This window comes from Myodes glareolus, chromosome 16, assembly GCF_982192425.1.
Source record: "Myodes glareolus chromosome 16, mMyoGla1.1, whole genome shotgun sequence".
Classification (NCBI taxonomy): domain Eukaryota; kingdom Metazoa; phylum Chordata; class Mammalia; order Rodentia; family Cricetidae; genus Myodes; species Myodes glareolus.
In genome coordinates, this window is record NC_142041.1 from 72903918 (window position 1) to 72925189 (window position 21272).

The 21272-nt window shown below is 34.5% G+C and overlaps 1 protein-coding gene across 7 annotated transcripts in view; it reads left to right on the forward strand.

The window, feature by feature from the left end:
* The window catches only part of Ralyl (RALY RNA binding protein like), a 758034-nt gene that overhangs the window by 684912 nt on the left and 51850 nt on the right, over nt 1–21272 (forward strand). For 5 of the 7 annotated variants that reach the window (XM_048420263.3, XM_048420267.3, XM_085677392.2 and 2 more), the window contains 2 exons: nt 5564–5677; nt 17147–17319. In XM_048420263.3, the coding sequence (XP_048276220.1) occupies nt 5564–5677; nt 17147–17319 (287 nt within the window). Of the gene's footprint in view, nt 1–5563; nt 5678–12289; nt 12494–17146; nt 17320–21272 lie in introns of those variants that run through there. The other 2 variants (XM_085677394.2, XM_048420264.3) reach the window with 2 other exon arrangements.

Below are 21272 nucleotides of genomic sequence, written 5' to 3' on the forward strand. Positions count from 1 at the left end.
TACATCCACAGTTCCACAGAAGCTAGGTAACAAGGAGGACCCTAAGAAGGACACATGATTCAACAAATAGACTTCTAAGGAAACAAGAAGTCGAAGCAACATCTGAGAGAAGATAGGTTGCAAGGAAGTCTTGCAGAGGATTGGGATCAGAGGCAGGGATAAATTTCGTGTTGGTAACATTGAACTGACTACTTCAGGACTGAATGCCATTTTCTAGATGGAAATGATGAGCTTGAGATTGCCTGACACATTTTGACAAGGGCCAATAGAAAGAACAGCAGAGGTTGGAGCAGGGTAGAGATCTAGAAATATATGAAGCAGAAAAAATTTTCACAAATTTGTAAATTTTCAGTGATAAAATCCATAATCTTCAGCAGTTATATCTAATTTGCCATTCTGTTAATGAATAGTTTTTATCATAATTTTCTAATGATAAGTTGACTGAAAATATTAAGTACTTTTAGAAGAAAATCCACAATATCACTATTCTATACTTCGTATTTTATGAGCATTATATTTTATACAGTGCAGACATGAGGGTTATGAATTAAAAATGAATTAGGAAATGTTCAAAGAGTTAGTTGCCAAAAATCATCTTTCATTTCTTTTTTTTCATCATAGAATTTTGACAAGGCACAGGTACAGTTCTATGATAATGACATTTTTCAAGCTCCCTGGCTGCTTACTGTGTCCCAGTCAGTCAACTCCTAAGAATAGTACTTTATGAATTTCGATGTCTACCAGATACACAAAGGATTAGCCTTGTTGAAACTAGCATGAAGTCACTATATCTATATATATTGCAAATTTTCTAACATTTATTGTTTATTGTGTCCAAACACTGAATAATGGTCTATTATTAACATGGTAACAGAAAAGAAAGACTTGAAGGCTCTCTTTCCACAGACGCACTGTAGCTAGAGCCTAAGGATGGGTACATTTTTTAATTTACCCCTTTCCCACAACTACCCTGAAATTTACCCCTAAGTTTTCAGAACCTGGCTTACTGTGACAAGACTATTTCTTTGGCAGTTTACCTGATCTAACATCTCTTTTAAAGCTGTTATAGTCATTTTTAAATAAACAGCACTGATTCAATTCCTAAACCTTCAAGGCAGGAACCTGAGCAATCAGTAGAAGGATGAGGGAGACTATCAAAACATACAGAAAAAACTGAAAATTGGGGCTGTTGAATTTCCTGAGTGTCTAATCAAGAGGTATTCATGCAAGAAACGGCTCACTTAGTATGGAATACAGACATGCAAAAGGAAGTCGATAATCAGTGAAAGTGCAGCAGTAAATGTGAGGCACCATTAAAGAGATGGCAGGTGAGATTCTCACTCTTCAGTGGGTTTGTAAAGCAGGAATTCATACGCAAACAAGTCTAAACCCTAAAATCTTGGTAAAATTTTGAGGCACACATTTGGAAACAGAAAAGACCTTTGATTAGAGAAACATGTTTACACACTAACACAGTACATAGCATGGATCACAGTGAGCTCTTCGTTTATCACTTATTGCTCCTACTGTCTCTCTGAGCGTGGCACTAAGTAGCTGTGTCTATTTCCTCTAAACTAGAGGCTTGAAACACACAGATAGAGAAACTTCTCATCGCCAAAGCATACAGATTTGAAGAAAACTCCTTTTTAACAGGAAGTTGTTCTATAAAAGATGGATTGACTTAAATAAGACGTGGAGTAGGAAGGTGAAAATGCACTTTCAGAAGATCCTAGACATCATTTTGAAGCATTGTGTTTATACATTAATTTCTTTCAGGTACTGTGGCCATTTTACAGAAACAACTTAAAGCATGGAAAATTGATTTTCACTTGGGGTTTCAGAGGGTTCTCCTTGATTCTATATTATTTGGTACCATGTATTGGATAGAACATCATGGTAGGTGAACATACAGCAGAGAACAATTTGTCAAGCCATAGATGACCAAGAGACAAAAGATCAACACAGGAAGTGGACAAAGCAAACATGGCCATGAGGGTCATGCCCAGGAATTGATTCTGCCTATCATATCTCATCCCCTAAAAGTTATGAAGTCGGCCAAAATAATGTCACAGGCTGGGTCACAAAAATTGAAACTCAAATCATATGGAAGACATTTGGGATCATATAATAACACTATTCATGGATGTGTTTCTTATCTTTCTTGCCTTAGAAAGAGGAAAGATTCTGGAAATTTTCAATTTAGTATAAGACTGATGATTTATAAATATTACTTTAAGAACTATTTACAAGAAGGCTAGGTTGAGTGACAAAAAAAGACCAAATAAGAGTAAATAAAAGTGGAGACAGATATATTGGACCTTCATCTGTGTTATTTATTTAACATGTAGTTTTTGTATAAAACAATTACTAACCTTGTCAACTTCTAAAATTATGAGTCTAGAAATACAGAGTCACAATAGAATGCCTGTATCAATGAATTAACTAACGTTTTACAGTGGGCAAATATGTTGCAGAGAAAATGTTAGCAGATAGAAAGGGGTAGAAAGCAAGTTGGACAAGAGTTAGAACAACAGTAGGAGCAGAGGTGGCCCCTTTGGGGACTACCTTGTAGGAAGGAGCCACGAGAGCACAAAACCATTACCATCTGGATGCAGACATTGACTCTGATGGACTGGGGCTCACAGTCTTGGCATGGACAACCCTTCCTCCACATACAGTGCTAAGATGAGGAGTTGTCTCCCATGACTCCGGGAGAAGCAGACAGCACTGTAAGCTGAGTCTGCTCTTAGTCTGTCACCACTTCATACCTTTATGTCTGGAGGTGACAGGCAACCAGAAAGTCATTTCATTATTACTTGTTGGGGCCCTGAAAGAAGATAGGACTTTACACGTTTCCTTGTTTTAATTGAGTGTGCACTCTTATAAGCTTCAATAATATTAATTAGAATAGAATATTAATACAATCCTTCAGCAGTCTTACAAAACACTGGTATAAGTTTAAACCTCCAATCTTGTCTCCCTGGACACCTACAGGTTCTCCTATCTTGTAAATCCAATTTTTAGGTGCATTCTAATGCAGGTGTAATAATGTAAGCTGTTGTGACTTATCAATTTATGTTTATTAATTTGATAAATACATTGTAGTTAATTGGCTACAGCTAAGGATTGACTTATTCCCTGAAAAAGAGATTCTATTAGTTTTTAGACACAGTTCCATTTTACATCACTGAAACCAGCTATCTGATAAAATATTTTCTATTAAATCTGATAGTTTTAAGTAAAACTACATGATATGCTTCCATGATAGGAAATGAGTATCATTCTTCAAAACAGAATCAGTTTACTATAGTGACAGATGATGGTTTACAAATTTAGTTGCAATTCAACAATGATACTTTGATGTTTGAAATAAGTGACATTCAGAATGAGTCACTGTTTAAAGTGAGTTCTTTCAGTTGGGCAATTCTAACACAGAATTGCAGGAGACTCTGGTTTCCTGGCGTTTTTATCTAACAAAGTACTTTGTAGTAGAAAAAAAAAGCAATTACTTTAAAATTTGATTTAATAGTAAGGAATGTTTTCCTTTTAAAGAGAAAAAAAATCTCTATCTTTTGAGACCAAATTGCATTATAAATTCTGTACTATTCCTATATCTTAATTGACAAATACATAAGCTTAAATATATTTCATTTTATTTTAATACTTTTTCAAAAGTTTTGAAGACAAAAATGTCAAACAACACATTTCCCCCAAATTTCTGGATAATAACTAAGCTGGAGTGATTATGAACACAATGGAAAATAATGTATGTGTGCCCTATAGAGGCAGCACAGTTCTGCATTGAGGCCTTGGTGCACAAAGCCTACCTAATGATGCTCAGATACTCATGAGTCTGTTTGACTTTATGATCTCTCCCATAGCAAAACTACTTGTGGTTTTCAGATAAGAAAAATAAAGACAGTGCATTAAATTTCTCAAAGAAGTTATCATATTATGTATCCTTAACCTTTATTATGACAATTGTTCTTTAACAATTTTGTGCCTTGTGATTACTCTCATTCCCCATCCTCTCTTCACTTCCTCACACTCCCATTAGCCTCCTCCCTTCCCTCAGTCTTTTTCCCACATGCATATCCTCTGCTTTTCCTCCCACCCCATTAACCTCCTACCTTTGCTTCATCTCTTTCCACATTCATGCTGGTTGGTTTTGTTTAGTAGGCCATTCCACTTAACCAGGGTGGTTTGTGTAACTATAGATTTATTGTGTGAAATTTACAAGTGGGTACAGAACTGACGACAATGTCCACCACTTCTAATCGCCTATAACTCAACAGGCAGGAGTAGGATCCATCTTAGTCCCTGACTGATTGTTAACAGGCCCAGGCTTATATGGGCTCAATGAAGATACAATCTCTGTCATGCCCAGTACATGGCATTTCCTGAACATTTCCCCTTATAAAAATAATTATTATTTAAGTATGATATTTTCCTTTAGTTAAGCCTCTTAAAAATAAATGATCAATTTTATTGGCAAGGAAATAATAAAATATATGTTGTCTTCCACACCTGATTTTAACTTATTCTTCTCCATTTCTGGGAATCAAACCTGGGGTCATTAGCTTGCTAGGCAAGCACTGAAACACTGAGCTTAATATCCAACAAATATTTGTGGATTGTAGCAACACTACTTAACAAAATGAAAAGTTGTTGTTCATATCAGCCCCTATCTTCTCTTCAGAAACCAGACTGAATATCCAAAAGTTAGAACTTGAACAAATTTCTACACATATACCGGTGAGATGATAAATGGTATCTTATGTATGCAATTCCTGATCTCACAAGGCAGGAGGATGGCGAGTTCAAGAGTAGCTTGAGCAACAGGGTGATAAGTTCTTTCAACGTGTATAAATAAATAAATCATAAATTAAATTAATGTAAAAATAATTAGGAGGACTACCAGTGTGCTTTCTTTCCATCTGTCCCATGGCATAAGGATTGCTATGTACATGCTGTCACTTTACTTTTAGGAAGAACTAGGGCAATAGTTTATTATCTCAAGAACAAATGCTAGATTTTTGTTTCTATCAATGCTCAAACAACTGGTTTGAAATTATCACTGATGGCTCTCCATGAGTGGTGGGCTATGCAGGAGTATTTTGTCTATCATGAACTACTTATTGAAACTCTGCCTCAAAATCAATATCTATATCTATCTATCTATATATATCAACACGGGATTCAAAGTAGTATAAACACAGGTATCACTATTCCTTAAGCCACATCAGTTTTACATTGAAGGTTTATTCACTTATTTTCCTGAATAAAAAATATCAAGACCTGACATTATTCTTTTGAAAATGTTTTAAGATTCTTTGAGTCTTTTATGTGACCTTTAGATAGAAGATTATCAGATTCTAATGTCAGTAAGTGTCCTCATTTCTAATTAGCAAAAACACACAATATTTCAGGATAACTAGCTGTAACAGGAAATTGATGATTCACTGGGATTCTTATAAAACACTCTGGAGAAGTACTGTGTCGTAAATTGTGTTCCAAGTGGTCCATTTGATGTCTTGTATTCTTTCCACTTTTCCTCTTCCAGTGAAATCAGATGAGTTACAGACAATCAAGAAAGAATTAACCCAGATCAAAACTAAAATTGACTCCTTACTAGGGCGCTTGGAGAAGATTGAGAAGCAGCAGAAAGCAGAGACAGGTAAGTGAAAATGAATCTGTGACCACAGACAGACAGGTTGGAATTAATCCAACACCATCAACTGTAGAACGCAGGCCAAACAGACACCACTGAGTCACTAAGTTACAAAGTCACAAACAACTCTTTTAAGCCAATAACTACACTGATGGAGTGGGTTTTCTTGGGAAAACACGAACAAAACTTCTAAGATTAAGGTTTTAAAAGGATAGTATTTTGGTAGAGCAATCAATCGTAGTTGAATCACAATTGACACTTTCTTTCTCAGTATTAATTGTAAGAAAATAAAGGCAAGTAATGGATAGTGTTATCAAGATAACTCCATATTCACATTTCATTAAATTAACCGCAGTATAATACAAAAAAAATCTGTAGACTGTTATTGCAGAGATCAAACCCTGTCTTACTTTTCACCCTGTGGAATGTCTTACCCAAATTCAGACACCCGGAAGCATGCAGCAGGTCTATCTCTTCAGTGGCTCTTTCTGGATTATAGATGGTTCCCAGCCACAGTCTTTATAGTTATTATACTTTTTCTTGTATAATGTTCCAAGACCACATAAAATAGGAATTGGGATGAATTCAGAGCAGGTCTACATTCGGAGCCTTGCATTTGTCAAGGTCACTATGCTAAAGGTAACTCACAGGCTGCTGCTATAGAGCTAGCATGGGGATTCGAAGGAGACCCATTAGGTATATATGATGTGTGTCTCTTTTAATCCTAGTCCTTACTCCAAGGATTGTGTTAATAACTCTACTTGTATGCATGTGGTACTGAGGTTCTTAAATCCAAACTTCTGTCAATATAAGCAAAGGTTCAGGGGCTTAAATTTATTTCTGTAGCCACAACAGTGGTTTGTGAACTACCTTGGTCTTAAGATCAGGACTAAGCTTTCCTTCACAGCTACATTTCTGGCTTTTCTGGAGTGAGGCTGCTAGGTTACTCTTAACTATTGAGTACTGCTGGTAACTAGAGTTGTGGCTGAGGCTCCTGCTTGCAACAAAGGACTCCTCTCTGGAACCCATTCATGGTTCTTAAACTGAAGCAAGCCAGCGCCTGCCTGCCTGTTGCCCCCTGACCAGAACTAGTACCCATCTCCTTGTTGAGCTATGGAACATTTCTAATCTTAAGCACTTCAAAATGAAGTTATTCAACCCACATTTTAAAACATCTCATTAAAAAAGAGTCAGTAAATCTCCCCAGCATGTTAATATGAAAGAGACATCATAGATTTAAATGGAACAACTTTTTCTTAAATTTTAAATAGCATATATTTTATACTGAGAAACTCTACATGGCCTACACTTTTAGTAAAGAAATTCAGAGTTTTAGAAAGTTTTGATGCAGTGTCTATGATCACAATCTAAAACATTGCTGTAACTGAACAACCCTGTGATGTTGCCTAAGTCAATATTTTCCTTTGAGGAACTTCTGCAGAATTCATTATTATGTAAAACAACCCTTACAGCTAAAGACTTTGATAACCAATTTGCACTTCAGTTTAAAGGATTATAGAGAACTCATTTAAATATAAATCACCTCAAAGAGAAAAGTGTGATCCTTATTTCAGCATATTATACTTTCCGGATTCCTGCAATGAATAATACCTGCCACAGATCTTGCTGGAAGATCATTTATAAACGTAACACTCTAATTCAAGCTCTGATTTTCCTTTTTTAAAACTGTCATCTTGCCTTTGCTAATCTTTAAACTTTTTCCAGTCATAAGACCATTACTTCCAAAATGACAAGTCTTGTCCTTGTTGTTAGCATTTCTCTTCCATTTACATGCTTTGAGGAAAATGAAGGTATTTAATTTGAAATTTCACTCTCCTTGTAATTGTCTTCTAAATAGCATCTATATTTATGGAGATTCTACATTTCCTGTATTTTCTCTGTGGAAAGAAGTCAGAGTTATATGGAAAAAGTTTTTAAGAATCAACACTGTGTTATAGAGAAAGGAGTTAAATGCATTAAAATTCATTAAAAGGCACTCAAAGCCTCCTTATTAAATCCAGGGACAGTCACTTTAATGCTTAATTAGTTGAAAGCTAATTATTTGCTAGCAAGCTCTTATTCTTCATTATTGCTCTTTCTACATCTCATTCCTTATATGGTATTAGCCGTTTAATAGGGACTGTTTTCAGTGTAAATGTAGTGGGGAAAAGGAGATGACTGGGAGGAAAATGCAATAGAATACAGAGTGTGCTCTGGGCAAGAAACATGGTAGGTTCTAACTGAGCTTCACAGGATGTGCTTCCTCACTCACTTCACAGGACTTCTAAAGCTATCAGACAAAATCACTACAAAACATATTCATATTATTATGAACTATGTACACCATAAAATGTTTTAAATAAGTATCCATGTGCCTCTTCATTTACATTGTAATCTTTCTAAGTACAGGTCTTATTTTTCTTTTTCCTTACTTTACACATTATAATATCATTAACAATTACCAGGAATGTAGCAAAACTTGAGACCTTTTAAACTGTAGGTATGAGAAATGACCTCCAGTGCATACCCAAGTACTTAAAACTATAGTTACTGTTATTTCACCATGCATGTATTGTTTTTCCAGTGAATAAAACAACTTTTAAGGATGTAGTGAGCATCCAAATTAATGAAAACATAATTATATCAATTTAGATTATAACTGGATCTCATTCATAAATGATTGTTTAGAAGGAGACAAATGCAAATTACCCTAACACACACACACACACACACAATTTTTATGGCTAGCTTACCTGTGATATTATATAACCAGTAAGGGTAATCCACAAAAAGGAAAGGTGCATAGTTCATCACACAATGGGCAGAATTACTCCACAGGAAACTACATTAAAAAGCAAAATTTCTATCACAGACCAATGCAATATAGATATTGTTTGGTTTAGATTTACTCTCAAAAGCATACTTTGTACATAAGCAGCAGCCTTGTTTTGGTGGTTACAATGTTAAACTGAGAGTTAAACAGAACTATCAGAAAGGTTGCAAATTTAAGTCACAGTAGATGAATGTATCCTGTCCATATATTTTTAAACAGCATGAAATTGTAAAAGTTAATGCCCCAAAAGTGATTATGTTATAAATTAATATCAAATTATAGGCCTTCTAAGGAAAAATGGAATTTTTCAAGCCTGATATTCACTCTACACATGGAAAAAATTTTTAAGATAATATTTCCATCCATCTCATGCATTTATTTTATCTGTTTAACTGCTGATGAAATTTTTATGTACTAACCCTTCGGTAGGCTTTCCTTAAAGGAATTAAGATGCGTTTGGCTGTCACCTGATTTTACCATTCTCCTTCTGACATCTAAAACTATGTGTACATAACACTCTATTTAATATTTAGGATTTCTAATATCTCTGCTTTTCCAAAGCATTTAAACATGGACTTAACATGGCTTATCTATGAATTCATCTAAATTGAATTTAAATTTTAGTTGAATCATCTCAGAAGTCTCTACCTAAATTAATAGAAACAAGTCATGGAGCTGTTTGTCTTCTCCATTTATTTTGTACCTCAGCCAATAATATCTCTCTTCTCTGGTCATCTATAGTTTGTCAAACTTAGACTGTAGAACTCAAAAGAAAGAGTATTCTAGGTAAGTCTTTCTCCAGTCTCAATTGTGACCGATGATCCAATTCTGAAAACTTCTGCTGTCACTGGCCCTTTGAATTCAGCTGATGATGCTTCCAATCAGGTACTGGTTTTAACTAGGCTTCCTCCATATACTGCTTGACAGTAATGATAAGTCTTTGAAATGAAGTTCCATTGAGATAATGAACATAGAATAAAGATTCACAAATCAGATTGGTGAAGGCATTTCTTTATCTAACTCAATATCTCCTAAAATCCAAGTTAAATTTTAAAATCAAAATTTCTACATGACTTTAAGTTAAATGTATTAAATGAGCAATGATCTGCGAAGGAAAAAACAAACACCAATGTGTGTGTTATAATTTGATGGAGGACTGAAGATTTTCATAGAAAAGCTATAACAGTATGCATAAGGATGAACAGACAATGAGCAAGCCTGAGCAAGAAAAAAGATTACACATTTGTTCTAAAGATTTCAAGGTTCTCTCCCCTCATCATGGGATACGAAGCAAATCATCATTTGAGAACCAGAGCAACCTAAGAAAAAACACTCCAAATGGTGACATGGCATCCCCAAGGAAGTGATCAAGCAGACCACCCTACAGAAAAAATGAAGAAAAAGATAGAAAGAAAGAAAGAAAGAAAGAAAGAAAGGAAGAAAGAAAGAAAAAGAAAGAAAAGAAAATGGAAGGAAGGAAGGAAGGAAGGAAGGAAGGAAGGAAGGAAGGAAGGAAGGAAAGAAGGACTTGCATGGCAGTGCTGTGTACTTAAATGCTTCTCAAATGATAGGAAAAACCAATCATCAATTGCTAGGGAGAAGAAAATACTAAAAGCGCACACTCACACACACACACACACACACACACACACACACACACACAACCAAACAAAACAAACAAACAACAACAAAAAAAACCAAACAAAGGATCCAGAGAAATCAGATTGAAGAGAGGAGCAAAACTTTAAAACACAAGAACAACAACAGCAAAAACTGACTCATCTCTTTGGAGAGAAGAAAAACTGTATTGATGAAATAACAAAATTCTAAAAGTCAATGTTCAAAGGGTACATAAGAGTTTATAGGAATTAGCATATAGTAGCACAAATGAATAACTCAGAGTGATTGGAGGATGAAGATGAAGAAACTCAAATGAAAAGTTATAACAGAGTTGTTCATGAAGAGGAAAAGGACATAAAATTATAGAATAATTTGGACAACCTGGTTGTCCAAAAAACTAAGAAAGACCATTTAAAAACCATTTTAAGTTTTTTAAAAAGGAAATAAAACCTGAAGGACATAGTTAACCGGTTTGAGACTCTACCAAGTACCTAAAGAAAAGCATGAAATTATAGATGCAAATTAAACCATGCCATTGTGTTATTCTAGAACCAGGGGAGTAAAAGACTATACTAGAGCTGGAAGCAAAAACAGATGAAAAGAAAGAGGGAAAGGTTTTCATATAAAGAAACAGAAATTGAAAGCCAGAGCATAAGAGCTATCATCAAGCACCCTAAAAGCTGGTGGGCAGATGAATAAATGGCATTTCCAGATATACAAAAGATTTATCTCCAGGTTAATGCTAAAATATGCTTTGAAATTAGATATATGAACATTTTAATGAAATATTTAAGCATTCTGAAATTTATACAAAAGAAATTGTTAATACTCTACCTAGCAAGCAGAGCAAAGTGTTCTCAGGAACAAAGCAAATGAAATATAGATCAGCTAAAGTAAAAATGTCCTCTAGAGATATTATTGGCTAGATATTTTACTTTTTAAGTAATTCTTATTTAATTTGAGTTGAGTTTTAGTGTGTTGCAAAGGAAGCCTCAGCTTGTGTCTGTCTTCACATGTGTCTCTACTCCATGGAATCTTGTGGAAATGCACTACCAAACAAAGAAAATGCAGATAATGGAAATATTATTCCCAAAACAGACCCCTGAAGATGACTTTTGCAAAAGGGATTATTGAGATGGCAGTTAAAGAGAATACTAAGAGAGAAACTGGCTAAGAACTGGCAGAGACATAAGCTAGATCAGAAACATGAGCCAAATTAGGGACAAAGGCATATAGTTCAGTCAAAGATGTTGAAAAAAATAACTAATGCTTGAGATAATTTACACATCTCTGTAGGGAAGGGATGAATTTCCATAAATACATAGAGTAGTCTCTTCAAACTAATTTACTTGATACATAAGGCATTTTTAATTATAAGGAAATTAAAAAAATAGTTCAGTGAACTGGAGACATGATTCATCAGTTAAGAGTGCTGAATACACGTACACAGACATACATACAATATGTAAATAAATAAATATTTTGAAAAGAAAGTTCAGGAAAATAGCATTTAATGTATACTCACCATTTAGTTGTTCAATATATCTATAAGCTTAAAACAATGTAAACACTGAAAATTGATCTATTTCAGCTTCATTTTTTTTCTAGGCAGATGCAAAGTAAGTAGAAACTGTTTGACCAAAAAAATGAGTCTATAAGGCAGTGAGGATTATGTCAACAGATAATTCATGGAGGACTAACTGGAGTATATGTAGAAGCATAAAGGTCCATGTTGGGAAGAATCAGCTGGGAGAGTATAAGTCTTCAAAGAGATAGGAAAGCTGGACAGTCAGAAACTCTTAATATGGAACTACAAAAACTGAAGGTTAGTAAAGAAGTCAACCTTGATCAAAGCAAATTAAATGGACACTTTTGAAGTTCTTACTGGCAAAAATCTTCCACTTTACCCTCAGATATACAGAAAATTATACCTGCACTGCACACAAGGCAAAAACAGTTAGTGAGACTCTCTTCCAGACTATTATTGCATCAGAGTTGGACATAGAACTCCTCTCTGATTAAAGATCAGGACAGAAGATTTTCAAATGTTAGGAAAACTGCTTGAGCTATGCTGTGATTGCTGATTGTTGACATTTCCCAATGTTGTTAGGTAAATTGTGATTGATAATTGTCTTTAGCAAAGTTATGCTTTTCTCTCCAAGCAGACTGAAAGACTGGGTCTGTCTACCCATATGATGACTTGTCAGGGGATGGGTCCTAGATATGGAGAATATTCATCGGTGGAAGTGATATACATATCCAATGAGCAAAGAAGCGAGAAATAATCAAACGTTTTCCAAAGTGAAGATTCTAGGAGAGAGTATGAACCTGGGGACAGCAAGAAGTCTACCCAAAGTTTAGTTAAGTGCATGGAAACATGGACTCTACCTTAGTGACTACTGTTTGGTTATTACTCCAGTTAGGATCGCATTTTCTTCTGTCTTCTGTCTGTGCCGCATCACTATGCTGTGAATCTTGCAAAATCCATTAAAAAATATCAGCACTATCTCCTATTACTCAGATACTTAGTGTTTCCCAAGCTCTCTTTTGCTAGTTATATTCAATCCCGTAACTCCTGTTTCCCTGAGACCACGGCCCATATAAATGTTTTAAATAGAATCTTTTTAAAATAAGTTTCATAAAACTTTGGAAAATATTGATTGCAAAACACTATCTTGGTTGTAATAAATAAGCGAAATGTTTTTGTATCATTAATCATTTCTGTTCTCTGCTAAGTACAGTTTAGCTGGTAATTAAACCAGCATGTCAGAAAGCTTAATTGCCACCTCATCCAATTTTCAGTCATATTGATAATAGCTGTGAAGAAAACACAGTTTAGTAAAGAGACTTTGATAACAAATCCCAACAGCTGTAACTCGTTTCTTGAAACACATGCTGCTTTAAAGGTGAAGCAATATATGCTGGGGTGGGGGAAACAAATCGAAACAACTTCTCATATCAGAACGGAAATTTTATATCAAATGACTTCTTTTTATCTCATTTGGAGCCATAAATATTTCCCCTTAATCAGAATTACCAAACATTTGTATTTCTTTTCCTTTGATAGTCATTGTTTAGCTAAAGTGTGTTCTATAACTGAATGGATTTCTTAGTTCTTGAACTTGGAGATTATCTTCTCTTTGAAGAAATGCAAAGTACCCTTTCCTGAATGTCAAGTAAGTGCCTCTGTATCCCGGAGATGCGTTAGGAGACATCTGAGCCTGTTAACTCTGAAGTCTACCTGTGGATTCCTACTCTCACTTGCTTCATTTATACAACAGTTTCCCAATGTATAAAATGAATAGCAATACTTTGTTGAAGTGTGTCGCAAGGCTAGTGCTCATGACTACTCTAAGCCCAGCACTTCAGAAGAACTCACTACCTCACTAATGCGTAATCATTATAAATATTTTCCTTCTGTGTTAGTTTTATACTTTAGAAAATTCCTGGATTTTATATTTGGCATTAACTGCTAGCTTTTTTAGCCCTGATCTGCAATTCTTAAAAAAAATCTTAAGACTAACTCATTTCTCTGTTCAGAAAAGAATTCATCACTTTAACATAAATAAACCAACAGAAAGGCTCCAAGACATGCCAAAACATAAAACTAGCACTTTTCCATGAATGCTACACATTTATTTTTCTTTTGAAGAATTGTTAATATATATATTAACAATTGTCCTCTAAGAATATCTCAGGCCCAATATTGGTACTGAGTGTGGCAAGAATGTTTATTTTGAATCCTCAGAACTTCCCTTTTGCTTTCATAGTACCAAATTCAGCTGCCATTTTGTTCATATAGGAAGGATTTGAAATGTAGACAGAAGATTTTATTACTAGATTCCCCACAACTAATGAATACTTTCAACAAATGTTTCCAAGTAAGGCTGTGACCTAGACAACAGCACCCCCCCCCCCAAAGAAAAAGAAAAGATGGACGCAAATATTTCTGCAGGAAGAATCTACTAATATTTAAAAGTGCTCACATGTGCATTCATACCCTCAAACACAAACAAATGCGATTTTACTCATGTTCTCAAAGAGAATTATGCAGATAAAATAAATGCTACAAAATTGATATTAAACCAAACAATATTATTCCTTTACAAAAGAAATAAATTGGAAAATTATCCACAGAAAATAGAACTGGTTCTTTTGCTTCACATTTCAGCAAGATATTCTTACATGAAAATTGACTATAAACCGCATAGCAGCAGCTTAGTGAACAAGTATGCTTTCATGTCTGATTTATTCATGGATTCTATTCTTGGCATGTGATACTTGGTATGTGATACTTTCCACTGAGCCTATAACAAAGGTTCCTTCTTACCACAATTTACAAAAATCCAGGCCTGCCTAATTTCTGTTAAACTTTTGAATCCCATGAATCGGTTACCATTATATTTAAGGGGCTTATGTTTTCAACCCAGATACTTTCTCCTGAACATTTACGCTTCCAGGTTAATGAATGAATGGATGAACATAACTTACAGGTTTTTCTTTCAAGCTCTGAACTATAGTAATTTTCGGTTATCTTTGAAATATACTTTCAGAGGAATTACAGGCCTATTGTGTGTACAAAAGCCAGAGTGTAACTTAATATTTTGTTTATTTAGACCGAAATAAGAAGACCATGTAAAAGTCAATGTGAACTATCTTCAATAGGTTCTTAAAAAATCAGAAGTAGATGTTTTTGACAAGAAAGCTTTCTGTAAACTAACCAAATAATCAATGAAGATTCCACTGTAGAACTGTTTTGAGCTTTATGCTGATGTATTTGTGTAGCCTCTGCAATCACAAGACACATTAACACCTCATTCAAGAAAACAATGACTTTGGAAATGCAATGTTATATTTTCATTTACCGTTCAGAGAAGAAAACTAAAGTTCATAGGAATAGTAACTAGCAGTAGTATGAACTCTGTGTCTTAAATTCTAATAACTTACAGCATCAGTAAGTAGTAGTTACTTACTACAGTAGAGTAGTAGTACCTACCATACATATAAAATAATAGAGCATAAAAAGATTGCCTGAAAATAAACCTCAGTTTGCAGTGAACATCTGTATTTCTCTAAGAGCCTGGCAATGACCTTGAGAGGACAGAAGTCATATTTCCCAGGGAGTTCAAACACTAAGTTGTCACCGGTTAAATAACTGAACAGCAGATCTAATTTAATTTGAATAGCAGTTACTTAGATTTAGAAAAAGCAAATCAAAGTCTTTTGGCTAGATATATAAGAACTACTTTCTGATCCTCAGAGTACTTTCACCAGTAAAAATCACATGGCATAGGAGAGAAGGAAAAGTCCACACTGCTGCAGCTTTCATCAGTACATCCTATGTGCACATGGACATGAAGCTCATCTACACACACTGGTTACATGGTCTTTGAAGCTAATTAATTGACAGAAATAGGTTCTGTGAATATACCAAGAAAAATAAAAGAGGTCATTTTTAATATCCCTGCTTTAATCATTCACTCTAATTATAATTATTATGAAGCATGATCTGATGTGCACAAGACTTTTAGTCACCATTCCTTGATACAAACTAATACTTTTGTTAGTATTGAGGTATATATATATATGTGTGTGAGTGTGTGTATGTATATATATGTATGCATGTATATATACATATATATGCACACATATATGGGCATGAATGCATGGCCCCCTTTAATGCAATTGTATATACGTATGCCATCTTTGTCAGTTTATAAAATATTTTCCACATACATATTGTTAATATTATTAACATATTGTTAATCTTCAGAGCAAAGTTCATGGATTTTTATGATGTAAGCATGTGGGAAAGCTTAGAATGACCCATGATTCTAAGTCACTTCTAAGAAACTTGAGTACAATTAGAGCCCTCTCATCTGGTAAAGAACATGACACATCCTGTATCTTTTGTCTTTTTTTTTTCAACGACATCTATTATTTGGATGGCTGAAAAGGAAGAATGCATAGACACATATTATTTATAGAAATCATTACTGTGATGATATTCAACAATGTGTAGAATAGGTTACTTCTAATAATTATGTAACACATTTTTTCGAAGATTATTGTGTTGAGACAAAGTCTAGAGTTCAATGGCTAGTTTCCTCTTATCACACATTATGAAAAAATAATATGAAATGAATGTCCCAGACTTTTACTTTCTAAGTTGTTTTTATTGTCATGAAAAATGAGTAAGATAAAAATGAAGCCTATTTAAAACTTTAATCAAACAATGCAAAAATAATCAAAATAACAGTAAGCACAATTAATGAAAATATCATAGGTCTTAAGAGAGTTGTAAACACACAGGGGAATGCTGCAGAGAGAGGAACAGGATGTTTTCCTATCTGTCCAGTGCTGCTTGAAATATTCATAGGAGATGAAAACAACCAGGAGAGAAATAATTACTTCTATGTATGAGCTTCTGCAAACAGAATGCATCAATCTTGGTAATCAGAGGGAATTCTGTTAGTATCTAGTGTAGCCTCTCTTGTTGAGCACTTATTATTTGCAAACTACTGTGTTAGCTCTTTTATTTCCTGCATCAAACCTTAAAAGTTTAGGAAACACTTATCATGTGGAGATAAGAGAAAATAGGCACATGACAGGTCAATCATTTCTTCCTTGCAAAGCACTCCTACTAAATAATGAATCCTCACTGTGGTTCTAGGCAGTTTGTCATCAGTATTTTTCACCCAGAGATACTATCCTTCTTAGAGTCTCATATAAAATGAAATATTTAGGAAGATCAGTATACTAATGTAAATATTCATTTATATATTCTTACCATCTTAAGACCCTAATTTTTGCCAATTTAATTTTTAAATAAATTGCTTACTTATGAATATATACAAATGTAAGCACTTAATTCAATTATTGAATAAATTCCCTGAAAATATCCGCCATATTGTACATGCTTTAAACAGCTTATTCTTTTTAAGAGTTCCCTGTCTTTTCATGGTTTTTCCAAATGACTCATTAGCAACCCAAGGTAGCAGTCATCTGCTTTCTCCCTCTAGAAGCTCAGAAGAAGCAATTGGAAGAGAGTATAGAGCTGATCCAAGACGAGTGTGTGTCAGAGAATGCAGACCACTCCACAGAGGAGCCTGCTGAAGGAGGGCAAGAAGCGGATGGAGGAGAAATGACTGATGGGGTAGAGGAGGACTTCGATGAAGATGGGGGTCACGAGCTGGTAGGAATGCAATGTTTGGTGTCCACATCTGTTGTGTGACAGAAATAGAATTTGACCAGACCATCCATTCTAAAACAAAGAGTAAATCATTTGGGGCTACTTTATTTTTTATGAATATATTCAAAGGAACCTCAGCATAGTGCTTTGCACATAACAAGTGCTCAATATATTTTTTACTAATTTAAATTATGAAGGTGAAAATGAATATAAAATATAAGTTCTATATATAATTCTAGGTATACATAAAGTCCCAAATGAAAGACTTTCTTCCCCACATTCTTTATCATGAAAGAAAATATCCATTTGTTCAATTAAGTGTTTAAATGGACATAATATGCTTGTTATAAAAGTCATGTATTCCAAGACAAGTGGAACCTTTTTTAAAAGTTTTTTAGTTATTTATTTTTTATTTAGCTATTTACTATGTCTATGCATGTGCACATGCTTTAAACCATGAGTCCAGATCAGATAACAAACTTGCTGTAGTCAGTTCTTGCTTTCTGCCATGTGGACTCTAGAAAAGACTCGGCGTGTCAGTATTTAAAGAAAGCACACTTACCTACTGAGACATCTCATTGGCCCAGCTCCCTTTAGTTCAATAGATCTACTCACTGGCAATAATGACGCATACTATCTTTGAAGCCAGTAATCCTCTCCACAAATGGCATGCTATAGTAACCCATCAGTATACTTTCACCTCATCATTTCCAAAATCAGTGCCTCTTGATAACAGATTGCTATTGTTTAGGAATATAGGTCAGACTTGATTCTTAAATGTTTTCTTTTCTCAGTGTTGAAATTAGTATACTGTTCACTTCCAGATACACTTTCCTTGACAACTACATCAGACAGACACTTAGTAAAAACATGTTGATATCTCATTAACCATGAGATTAAATATTATATCTCAAAGAACTTGATTAATAAAAGTAGAAAAGTGTGCATATGTGTGTTAGAGTGCTTTGTATACATGATTAACTCTCAATTGTATCTATAGGTAATATTATGTATACATATATTTACTAAATATATAAATAACAGGTTCTTCCAGGATATATTGTATTCCCATTTATTTTAAAACCTACTGTTGCTTAAGTAATATTGTTTTGGTTATTATCCTTTTTGTTTGATATGGCGGTAAAATTATCAAAAACTTTAATGAGATTGTAGTATATCAAAATTCTATGTTGATTTTAAGACCAAGCTTCATTTAAATACCATGGCACATTCATTTAAACTTTTTTATAAGCTTTCAACAATTACAATGTTTCCTTCAAATTTCACTTCAGATTGAAGTTCTCAAAATGTGAGGTCTGTCCACTGCTTTAGAATTACAATGGATGGTATTGATCAAAGACAAGAAGGAAGGACAATGGCTTCTCAGTGATTTGTAAATGAAACCTAATTTCCCCTCCTTGCTCTCCTCTGACATCTCTTTTAATATCCTTTTGAAGAGTTTGCCAGGGAGACTTGAAATTACCATTCCTTTGTTTCTCAGCAGGATTATGCATAACTAACTACTTCCTTCTCTGAGATTCCCTTTGTTTACCAAGTCTTCACTTTCAGTTTCTTTTGTTAGGCATACCACCTACTTTAAGTATCCCAGTAGGTTATGACTTTTCTATTACTTTTCTAAATTGAACTCACAGAGCATGCGAGCTGTAAGCATTCTCTGAAGATTAAGGATCTCTAAATCCCCATCTGTATTTGTAATTGTTTCATTTGACTGACAGCAAATTGTTAGCCTCTAAACAACTGAAACAGCATGACCAGAGTACTCTTGAGTGTTTTCCCTTTCTCTTTTGATACTTCTTTATTCTGTAAACACTTTCACCTATATTTACAGTTGCGACAGTGACAAGGATGAGTTCATTTTCTCCTCTTCCATTACTTATTAATTCTGCCTTCAAATTATATCCCAAACTGAGTTCCACATCCACTACAAATATGTTTGACCCAATCCAATTTTCTCTCCATTTTTTTAATTAGGCTGGTTTTCTTTTCTCATATAATAGATTTCAGTCTCCTTCTCTGTTCAATCAGTCTATACAGAGAAAAATTATATTCATTTTCTACTTTTCATATAACATCATGTTATTATTTAAAACTTTGTAATGCTTTCACTACATTTAGAACCTAAATACTTAAATCAGTTAATGAAATGTATAAGACTGGTAGGAAAGATATAAGAAGAGGGAAATTCAAAAAAAGAAAATGAGAAAGTCTTGAAAGCAGAAAGCAAGGTAACCATCCTAGTCATCTGAACTTGCCTCAAATAATATTCTTCCACTACAACTGACCTTCGCGTATCTGAGAACTGGTTTCAGTGTCAGGGGCACAGAACTTAGGCATGTAAAAAGTATAAATTATGTCACAGATTTGCAGAGCTGGAAGGTTTTGAAAAAGCTAGCGGAAAAGGAAAAGCATGAAAGATCCTTAATTTGAAAATGCATAAAGACTTACAGTATTTAGAGTGAGCTGATGTCACTCTAATCATCACCAACCAATATAGAGTAGTAGTTTGTAAATACACTGGAGAACCTGCTAAAGCAAACTTCCATGTCCCATTCAGAAAGTTTCTGGTTATATAGTCTACAGAGAGTCCAGCAACTGACAAATAAGGGGAAATGAGAACAACTGTTAAAAGAGTTACTGACTAGAAGGACTGTGCATTTGAACTTGACAAAGAAGGAAAGAAATACAGGAAAAAGCTGAAGTGGTAAAACTATGAAACTAATCTGACTTCTACCAAACAAGCCAAAGTCAAGATTGGCTACTATTCACATGTCAAGACTGGTCACTATCCACAGATGAAGCAAATAAATGAAAAGCCATGAATTATTACAAACAAAATGTCCATGTAAGAAAGACAGAAGCTATAAACACTCAGCCCATCCTGGAAACAAGGAATTTTTGGCTTGCATTGAGGGAGAACTGTAGGAGGGAAGATTATGTGATTTAGTAACCCTTATCAGTCTGTGTGCTGTTGATTATAGCTTCTTCTGTTCTAGCTTCACAAGCGAGTTCTAGAGACACCCTGTCGCATGAAGACAAAGGCTAGTTCTCCTGAAGTATTTGCTCCTATGTAAGAGAGAGATCTTGTTCACAAGGGCATCTGTCTGAGGGAGTTTTCATTTCCTAGAACTCAAAGGCTTAAAACAAGGACTATAGACTTTTAGTAGAATTTTTCTGGCGAATTCAAGAAAGGCATTGTAGAAGTGACAGTAAGATGCCTTTTTACTCTTGTCATTTTAGTTTAATACCCCAAAGAATAGATACATTAGTTATCACCAGTTTTGAAACAGATCCTCTTGAAACTTTGAACATACCAATATGCAGAATTGACCAGAACTGTGACTCCCACTTAAAGGAAACATACAAAATGAAGACAGAGATGAAAGGCCTCCATTCTGTTTTAACTACCATAGAGACAAATGAAATGTTATAGCTTTTACAGAAAAGCAACTTTTCGCAACCTTGCAAGGGGAAAGAACAATTCCGATATGTTTAAGAAATCAGAAAAATGGCCCCAAGACAAGTAGCAGAATGTGGAGTTTCCCATTAAAGACTGAGGTCATGGGTATGGGTGGCACGTGATGACATGATTCATGGGAGGGTATAGTGAAATCATCAGGATCAAAGTCACCACAGATGAAAAACTGAAGAACTAAGATCAAGATAAAGATTGGATCATCTAAACCATTATGTGATCACTCCAACTATTCACAGAACTAAAGAAAGTAGTTCTTGGGTTGAAAATAAAAAGTTGCACGTCTGTTTTTAGTCCCAGATCTGTCACCTTCCAGTCAAATTGAATCACTTTAAAGAAATAACTTTGTTGAAAGTAAAACTTGTTGTGTATAACATAGCAATATTAATTCACAAATTTCTTCATATATTTGTGTGTTTGTACATATGTATGTGCATATTTGTGTGTGCTGTTATATGCATGA